Below are 10000 nucleotides of genomic sequence, written 5' to 3'. Positions count from 1 at the left end.
CTCTCCTCTCCTCCTGACTTCCTTCTGTCTCCCTCCTGCTTACCTTCCTTGCCTTTGACACCTTGTCCTTTCTTCCTTCCGTCTCCCTCCTCTCCTCCTTCCTTCCTTCCTCCCTTCTCTCCTCCTTCCCTCACCCCTTCCTCTCCCTCCTCCCTCCCCCTCCTTCACTCCCGTTCATCTTCCTTCCTTCCTTGCTTCCTTGTTCCTCGCCTCCTGTCCTGCCTCTCCTCCCTCTCTTCCTCCTGTTTGGCTTCCTTCCGCCTCCTTCCTTTCTTTTTCCACCCTTCTCTCCCTTCTACCCTTTCCTCTCTCCTTCCTCCTCATCCTTCTCTCCCTCCTCTCCTCTCCTCTCCTCCTTCCTTTCCTCCCTCCTTCCTTCCTTCGCCTCAGGACTGTGTGTGTAAGATCTCGAGGGACTGCGTTCTTCCTCGCTGGCACATGAAGGACTTCTTCCACTCCTTCCTCATCGTCTTCAGGGTTTTGTTGGCGGCGAGTGGATCGAGACGATGTGGGACTGCATGGAGGTGGCGGGTCAGCCGCTCTGCATCCTGGTCTTCATGCTGGTCATGGTCATCGGGAACCTGGTGGTGAGTGACTTTGACCTCTGACATGTACAAGCTGTCACACTTTGCGAGCCGGAACCTTTTTAATCCTCCAGTGATTCAGTTATTTTGGTGCTGGGACTAAAACGATCAGGATGTGAAAATTGTGTTTACTGGTCTTCATGCTGGTTCTGGTCATTGTAAACATGGTGGTGAGTGACCTTTGACCCCTGACCCTTACCTTTCACCATTACCTCTAACCATGGCTGGCTGGTTTTAGCTGATAGAGACTATATGAACTGGATGGAGGAAGCAGGATAAGCAGGGTGGGTGTACTGGTCTTCATGCTGGTCATGGTCATGGGAAATCTGGTGGTGAGTGACCTTTGACCCCTGACCCTTACCCTAACCTGGAATCCTAACTGTAACTAGCTGGTTGTAGTTCTGGTTGTGGTTTTTCCTTGCTTGGATTAAATGTGCCAAAATCAGAAAACAGATGAGGGGACTCGAGTCACATGACTTGGACTCGAGTCACAGTTTCAATAGCTTGAGACTTGACTTGATGCAATGAAGAGAAGACTTGAGACTTGACTTGACTTGGGTTCTGGTGACTTGGGACTTGACTCTGACTTGTACTTTGATGACTTGAAAAGATTTCTAAAGTCTTGACTTGAGATCTTGTGTTTGTGTAAATGACTTAGATTGAAAGTGATGAGATTTGTTCCAGCAGACGACTGAATTTAAATTCTGTTTTTCTGAATTTGTATGGAATGATTGTATGACAGTTTCTCAGATGCAAGTTTGCATCTGAATTTCACCGCCGCTCACTACCGCAAAGCCGCTCCATTTTCTCACCAGAATGCACTGGAATGAATCCTTTGGTCATAAGCTCCATGAATCACCTCGGTGGCCCACAGGGGACAGGAGTCAACAAAGTCAACAAAAACAAAATATGCGAACAGGGTGAAATGCAAAAAAACAGGTTCTTCTAAATTATTAGAGGCATTTTTTGCCTAGTCATTTTTTAATTTCCCTGTTGTTTCATCAACTTTAAAGGGCATTTTCACTCCGACCCTCCGTTCATCTCTGACCCTGATGCACAGGAGACTAGATGATGCTTAACGGTCTTCATGCTGGTTATAGCCATTCGAAACCTGGAAGAGAGTGACCTTTGACCCCTGACGCCTCACCTCTAACCCCTTCCCACTGTGTTTTAACTCACAGTGTGGAAAAACGTTGAGTCTGGGTGGTTCAGTGAAGTGGAAACCCGCTGTAAATAGTCTGTGACCTCTGTGTGTGTTTACATCCTTAGTGTGCTGTATGTGCTAGATATGTGTGAAGATGCTGGGGCGAGAGAGGTGGAGACAGACAGAGAGAGAGACAGAGAGAGAGAGAGAGAGAGAGAGAGAGAGAGAGACAGAAAGAGAGAGAGAGAGTATATTTATATTTGACCCTCCATTTCAACTCTGAAGAATTGCTGCTTTTTTCTGAGATCTGCTGAGATGTGAGGAGTCGAGTAAAGAGAGAGAGAGAGAGAGAGAGAGAGAAAGAGAGAGAGAGAGAGAGAGAGAGAGAAGATATGGAGACACAATGTTTCTCTGCTGAACCTCTCTCTCTATCTCTCTCTCTCTCTCTCTCTTTAACCTCCTGACATTTATATGTGACTCCATATGTGCTGATCCTCGGTCACCATTTCCTCTCTCTCTCTGTCTCTCTCTGTCTTGCTCTCTTTCTCTTTCTCTTTCCTGTCTCTTGTATACCTCTAGGTACAGCTGTGTGTGTGTGTGTGTGTGTTCATGTGTGTGTGTGTGTGTGTGTGTGTGTGTGTGTGGGTGTGCGTGTGGGTGTTTAAAGCTCGGCTTTCCCTCTAGCTTGTCACCTTGACTCAGTAACGGGGAGAGAGAGAGTCCTACTGTGTTGATATCACTGCCTGGAACTCACACGCACACACACACACACACACACACACACACACACACACACACACACACACACACACACACACACACACAGGGAGAGAGAACATACACACATTAGACACACATATTCACATATCCACTTGTACATGCTAACTTTCACACACATGCAACCATGCACACCAATCTAGTAAGAAGGTTTCAACCAATATTTTGTTAATACTTCTTAAGACTGCACCCCAATATTTTCTAATTAAAACATCAGATAGTCAATATTTGGTGGCAAATTCAATCTTCAAATTTGACTATTTTCATGCAAAAAAAATTCTAAAGATTTCAAGTATTCAATGTTTCTCCCAGAGTTTTCTTCTGAAACTCTCCATTCAGTTCATTCATTCACATGACGGCCATATTTAATTTACTTGGTCGTGGGAAGCCCACCCAGAGAACAGGGAAGCAGATGGAAACAGAGGCAAACTCAGCTGGTCTATAATTGATGATCGGTCCATAATTGTAAAATATACTCCAAAATGATCCTGCAGTATGGTGGAGAGATGAGCAGAGCTTCAGAAAGGTCAAATCAAACACTACAACAGCTGGACTGAAGGAACAACCATGATGTTGATCCATAATTCTGGCTAATGCTAACAGTCAAATAATTAAATACTAAAATAACTGTTATATTTACCTCAAAACCAACTAAGTCCATATTGTTAGCTGATGTTAGCAGTTAACTTCTTCATGTTGTCAATGTTATGTTTGTCTCCAGACCAACAAGGTCAATAGCGTTAGCTAATGTTAGCAGTTAGCTACTGCCTGTTGTTGACATTATATTTACCTCTAAACTAACTAGTTCCATAGCATTAGCTAACGTTAGCCGTCAGCTACTTTTTTAATGTTGCTTTTATCTCCAAACCGACATACTGTAGGTCTAACTGTTGAAGATGTAGCTGACGACGAGCTAACAGCATCAGTTTAACCAGCAAGAGTCACCTGACACTGCTGGAGACCAGCTGACAGCTAGCATCAACTATGTGACAGGATATGAATCATAATGTTAGCATTCTACAGCAAACTGATGCATTGGTCTAACTAGTCTACTAGTAACTTTCCTCATGGTACAAACATATTATCTAGTAGCCTAGTGTTAATTATGGTACAAAAAATATGATCTACTAATATTAATTATGGTACAAAAATGTTATCTCATAACATGTTATGGTGCAAAAAATATAATTATGTAACATTTTTTACAGTACAAAAAATAGGATATATTAATGTTAATTATGTTACAAAATAATTATTTAGTGACTTTCATTATGGTACAAAAACATGATCTAGTAGTGTTAATTATGGTACAAAATATGATCGATTAATTTTCTTTATGGCACAAAAAGTATGATGTCCAGTAGTAACATTTCTTACAGTACAAAAATATGATCTGATGTTAATTAAAGTACATAATTATGATTTAGTGACTTTCATTATGGTATAAAAATATGATCTACTGACTTTTCTGATGGTACAGAATCTGGTGTAGTGATGGTGCTCATGGTACAGAATCTGGTGTAGTGATGCTCATGGTACAGGATCTGGTGTAGTGATGCTCATGGTACAGGATCTGGTGTAGTGATGGTGCTCATGGTACAGAATCTGGTGTAGTGATGCTCATGGTACAGGATCTGGTGTAGTGATGCTCATGGTACAGGATCTGGTGTAGTGATGGTGCTCATGGTACAGGATCTGGTGTAGTGATGGTGCTCATGGTGCAGGATCTGGTGTAGTGATGCTCATGGTACAGGATCTGGTGTAGTGATGGTGCTCATGGTGCAGGATCTGGTGTAGTGATGGTGCTCATGGTACAGGATCTGGTGTAGTGATGGTGCTCATGGTACAGGATCTGGTGTAGTGATAGTGCTCATGGTGCAGAATCTGGTGTAGTGATTGTGCTCATGGTGCAGGATCTGGTGTAGTGATGGTGCTCATGGTGCAGGATCTGGTGTAGTGATGGTGCTCATGGTGCAAAATCTGGTGTAGTGATGGTGCTCATGGTGCAGAATCTGGTGTAGTGATGGTGCTCATGGTACAGGATCTGGTGTAGTGATGGTGCTCATGGTGCAGGATCTGGTGTAGTGATGGTGCAGAATCTGGTGTAGTGATGGTGCTCATGGTACAGGATCTGGTGTAGTGATGGTGCTCATGGTGCAGGATCTGGTGTAGTGATGGTGCAGGATCTGGTGTAGTGATGGTGCAGGATCTGGTGTAGTGATGGTGCTCATGGTGCAGGATCTGGTGTAGTGATGGTGCAGGATCTGGTGTACTGATGGTGCAGGATCTGGTGTAGTGATGGTGCAGGATCTGGTGTAGTGATGGTGCTCATGGTGCAGGATCTGGTGTAGTGATGGTGCAGGATCTGGTGTAGTGATGGTGCTCATGGTGCAGGATCTGGTGTAGTGATGGTGCTCATGGTGCAGGATCTGGTGTAGTGATGGTGCAGGATCTGGTGTAGTGATGGTGCTCATGGTGCAGGATCTGGTGTAGTGATGGTGCTCATGGTGCAGGATCTGGTGTAGTGATGGTACAGGATCTGGTGTAGTGATGGTGCTCATGGTGCAGGATCTGGTGTAGTGATGGTGCTCATGGTACAGGATCTGGTGCAGTGACGGTGCTCATGGTACAGGATCTGGTGTAGTGATAGTGCTCATGGTGCAGAATCTGGTGTAGTGATTGTGCTCATGGTGCAGGATCTGGTGTAGTGATGGTGCTCATGGTGCAGGATCTGGTGTAGTGATGGTGCTCATGGTGCAGAATCTGGTGTAGTGATGGTGCTCATGGTGCAGAATCTGGTGTAGTGATGGTGCTCATGGTGCAGGATCTGGTGTAGTGATGGTGCTCATGGTGCAGGATCTGGTGTAGTGATGGTGCTCATGGTGCAGGATCTGGTGTAGTGATGGTGCAGAATCTGGTGTAGTGATGGTGCTCATGGTACAGGATCTGGTGTAGTGATGGTGCTCATGGTGCAGGATCTGGTGTAGTGATGGTGCAGGATCTGGTGTAGTGATGGTGCAGGATCTGGTGTAGTGATGGTGCTCATGGTGCAGGATCTGGTGTAGTGATGGTGCAGGATCTGGTGTAGTGATGGTGCAGGATCTGGTGTAGTGATGGTGCTCATGGTGCAGGATCTGGTGTAGTGATGGTGCAGGATCTGGTGTAGTGATGGTGCTCATGGTGCAGGATCTGGTGTAGTGATGGTGCTCATGGTGCAGGATCTGGTGTAGTGATGGTGCAGGATCTGGTGTAGTGATGGTGCTCATGGTGCAGGATCTGATGTAGTGATGGTGCTCATGGTGCAGGATCTGGTGTAGTGATGGTGCAGGATCTGGTGTAGTGATGGTGCTCATGGTGCAGGATCTGGTGTAGTGATGGTGCTCATGGTGCAGGATCTGGTGTAGTGATGGTGCAGGATCTGGTGTAGTGATGGTGCTCATGGTGCAGGATCTGGTGTAGTGATGGTGCAGGATCTGGTGTAGTGATGGTGCTCATGGTGCAGGATCTGGTGTAGTGATGGTGCAGGATCTGGTGTAGTGATGGTGCAGGATCTGGTGTAGTGATGGTGCAGGATCTGGTGTAGTGATGGTGCTCATGGTGCAGGATCTGGTGTAGTGATGCTCATGGTGCAGGATCTGGTGTAGTGATGGTGCTCATGGTGCAGGATCTGGTGTAGTGATGGTGCAGGATCTGGTGTAGTGATGGTGCAGGATCTGGTGTAGTGATGGTGCAGGATCTGGTGTAGTGATGGTGCAGGATCTGGTGTAGTGATGGTGCTCATGGTGCAGGATCTGGTGTAGTGATGGTGCAGGATCTGGTGTAGTGATGGTGCTCATGGTGCAGAATCTGGTGTAGTGATGGTGCAGGATCTGGTGTAGTGATGGTGCAGGATCTGGTGTAGTGATGGTGCAGGATCTGGTGTAGTGATGGTGCTCATGGTGCTCAGTCAGCTGACAGTCTGCTCTGTAACAAAGTAAACAGATTATGAAGCTACACGCTTCACTTCTCTGTTCTGGGCTTAATATTCCTCTTCCTGCTCCGTCTTCTGAGCAAAACAAGAGCTGTCCTCTCTCATGTACCATCCTCCCTCCTCTCCTCCTCTCGCTCTGTCGCTTCTCTCCCCCAACTCTCTCTGTCTCCCTCTCTCTCTGTTTTAGTCATTTATCTCGCTCTCTCTTCTTTCTCTCCATCTCTCCGTCTGCCGCTCGTCTGTCACTCGTTTCCTCCGTCTGTCTCTTCCTCCCTTCCTTTTTCACTTCACTTCCTCTCCTTCTCCCTCGATCTCTGTCTTGTTCCATCTTTTTCTATCGCTCTACCTCTTCATCTGTCACTCTTTTGATTTCTATCATTCTCTCGTTTTTTACGCACACTTTTTAATTTGACTTTCATCTTCACTTGTGCAAACTTTTGCTACCTCTTCTTCTCTCTCTCTCCATCAGTCTATCTTTCTCTTGTTTTGTTTTCACACAGTCTTGCATCTCTTGCTACCTCTTTTTCTACCACTCTACCTCTATTTCTGCCTATCTCTTTCTCTCCCTCCTTTCTTCTCTCATATCTCCCTCTAGCTTTTTCTCTCCCTCCATCCATCTCTCTCTCTCTCTTTCTCTCTCTCTCTTTCTCTCTCTCCCTCTCTCTCTCTCTCTCTCCCTCCCTCTCTCTCTCTCTCAAGCCCAACCTGCTCACTGTTTATGTATTCAGAAACTACATGGAAAATTCCACTTGATGGTGTTTTCTTCATCGAGAACAAGGCCTAATCACACACACACACACACACACACACACACACACACACGCAGAGCGCTCGACTTGCCAGGGAAAAGGAGGAGAGGAAAGATTTCCTTTCTTCTGATAACTATCTGTCATCTCATCTTACACTGTACCCCCCCGACACACACACACACACACACACACACACTTTTCTCTCTATCTCATTTTACCTGCCTTACTATGGGCTTTACCCCCTATTCACACACACACACACACACACACACAGACCCCCCCGCCTGTATCTGTGTGTCTGTCTACGGCTCTAAACACATCAATCAATCCATCAGTGAGCCGTGTGTGTGTGTGTGTGTGTGTGTGTGTGTGTGTGTGTGTGTGTGTGTCTGTGTGTGTGTGTGTGGTCTAATCAGAGGGATTCAGAGCCACAGACAGGAGGCGGTAACAGGAGAAGAGAAAGTCTGCTTATCTGATGGTCAACACACACACACACACACACACACACACACACACGTCCACTTGACTCACAGCAGTCACAGTTTTATCACAAAAATGTTCATATAAATGGTCGATGATTTTCCATCGACCACACAGTGTTCTGTCTTCTGCAACTAAAGAAAGCAACGAACGGTGTTGAGCTTCTCCTCTCTCTACACAGCAGAAGACTTTAGACGATTTACACGTTTCTGTTATTTCAGGAGTAGAAACTTCCAGAACAGACTTTGTCTCGATGAAGCAGCTGATCCTCCGGCAGCAGCAGACCGTCTCAGCAGGTTTTCACCGGTTCAGATTCAGTCTGGATTCAGTAAAGTCTGAGTTCAGCCTCATGAGGATCTGAACACATTCTGTCTCTGGAGCTGTGAAGCTGCAGCTAGCTAGCTACCGGAGCTTGTTCCCTCTGCAGGAGATGGAACGTTCCAGCTAGCTAAAACAAAGCATGCTGGGTAGTGTAGTTTAGTAACTAATGTTGTCGTTCATGTGCGGATGCTTCCTGCAACATACTGCAAAATCATTATGCTTTTTTAGATTGCTTATATGAAGCAACCTCTGAAGGTGACTGAAGTTGACGTCGGCTCCCTATAGGCAGCAATCAAGGAAGGAAGGAAGGAGAGAAGGAAGGAAGGAAGGAGAGAAGGAAGGAAGGAAGGCTAGAGGACAGGAAAAGATTTTTAACCATGGCATGATAATTCTTCCTCTTCTTCCTCTTATTCTTTTTCGTCTTCTTCATCTTAATCTTCCTCTTATTGCTCTTTTTCTTCCTCCTCTACTTCCTCTTCTTCTTCTTCTTCATCATCTTCTCCTCTTTTCCTCTTCTCATTACAGTTTTTTATTAAACAGTGACGTGAATTCTCCAGTCCACTAGCCAGTGGTTAGTGGATTGTGTGTGTGTGTGTGTGTGTGTGTGTGTGTGTGTGTGTGTGTGTGTGTATGTGTGTGTATGTATGTGTGTTTGTGTGTGTGTGTCTGTGTGTGTGTGTGTGTGTGTGTGTGTGTGTGTGCGTGTGTGTGTGTATACAGCCATATTAGAATCCCATTCATCTATTTAGCTTAATGGTCGCAAGGATATTTAATAACAAGCTTGATAGGCCAGACAGCTTCTCCACACACACACACACACACACACACACACACACACACACTAAACAGCCTCTTATTCTTCTCTTGTCAGTGCCAGGGAATTGTATCTCCCCCTGCAGAGGGATATGCTGACCTGACTGAATGGATACACCCAAACACACGTGTGTGTGTGTGTGTGTGTGTGTGTCCTGACGACCAAGCCTCTCCACCAATTCAGGTGATTTATCCCTCCAGAAATGGCATCATTGTACACGGCTAAGCTCAGCCAGTGTGTGTGTGTGTGTGTGTGTGTGTGTGTGTGTGTAGGCATTTATGCATGCACGCATTCATGTGTATGTGTGTCTGTGACTGTGTGTGGGTGTTTGTGGGATTAAATTGTGTTTTTTGTGTGTGCATGTGTCTTTTTAGAGCTCATACGTGTGTGTCTGTGTGTGTGTGGAAGGAAGGAAGGAAGGAAGCCAGGGAGAGAAGGAGGGAGGAAGCCAGGGAGAGAAGGAGGAAGGAAGGAAGGAAGGAAGGAAGGAAGGAAGCCAAGGAGAGAGGGAGGAAGGAAGGAAGGAAGGGAGGGAGAGAGAAAGGAAGAAAGGCAGGAAAGAAGCCAAGGAGAGAGGGAGAAGGGAGGGAGGAAGGAAGGAAGGAAGGAAGGAAGCCAAGGAGAGAGGGAGGAAGAAACAAAGGAAGGAAGCCAGGGAGAGAGGGAGGAGGAAAGGAAGGGAGGAAGGGAGGACTGAAGGAAAGAAGACAGGAAACATGTCAAAGGGAAGGTAGGAAGAAAGGAGCATGGAGAGAAGGAAGGAAGGAAGGAAGGAAGGAAGGAAGGAAGGAAAGCAGAGTTTTGAACACTTCATGTTTTCCGCTCTGTTAGCCGTCACTTTAACATGTTAATTCTTGTCACGGCAACGGTCGCCAGGTAACCGGGGAGGATGCTGGGACCTGGTCGCCGTGACGATGGACCTCATGATGTTGCACTGTGCACGTTCACATGCACTCTCATGGGAATGACGTGCGCTGACGTGTTCTGCTGGCTCGCAGTTTGTCAGCCAGCAGTTGAATATCATACAGTGTGTGTGTGTGTGTGTGTGTGTGTGTGTGTGTGTGTGCGTGTGTGTGTGTGTGTGTGTGTGTGTGTGTGTGTGTGCTAAATGTGATAAGCATCCGTGCTTTCACTGGGAGATAAAAAGGGAGGTGGGGCATT

General features: G+C 46.2%; 1 protein-coding gene across 1 annotated transcript in view; it reads left to right on the top strand.

Moving 5' to 3' along the window:
* scn5lab (sodium channel, voltage gated, type V-like, alpha b) overlaps positions 1–10000 on the top strand; it is a 167931-nt gene that overhangs the window by 105357 nt on the left and 52574 nt on the right. The window contains 2 exon segments of the mRNA XM_078291518.1: positions 391–486; positions 489–587. Of these exon segments, the coding sequence (XP_078147644.1) occupies positions 391–486; positions 489–587 (195 nt within the window).

The sequence above is a fragment of the Centroberyx gerrardi genome, chromosome 22 (assembly GCF_048128805.1).
Source record: "Centroberyx gerrardi isolate f3 chromosome 22, fCenGer3.hap1.cur.20231027, whole genome shotgun sequence".
Classification (NCBI taxonomy): domain Eukaryota; kingdom Metazoa; phylum Chordata; class Actinopteri; order Beryciformes; family Berycidae; genus Centroberyx; species Centroberyx gerrardi.
Note: the sequence above shows the minus strand (reverse complement) of the source record. Positions and strands in the feature narration are given on the sequence as shown.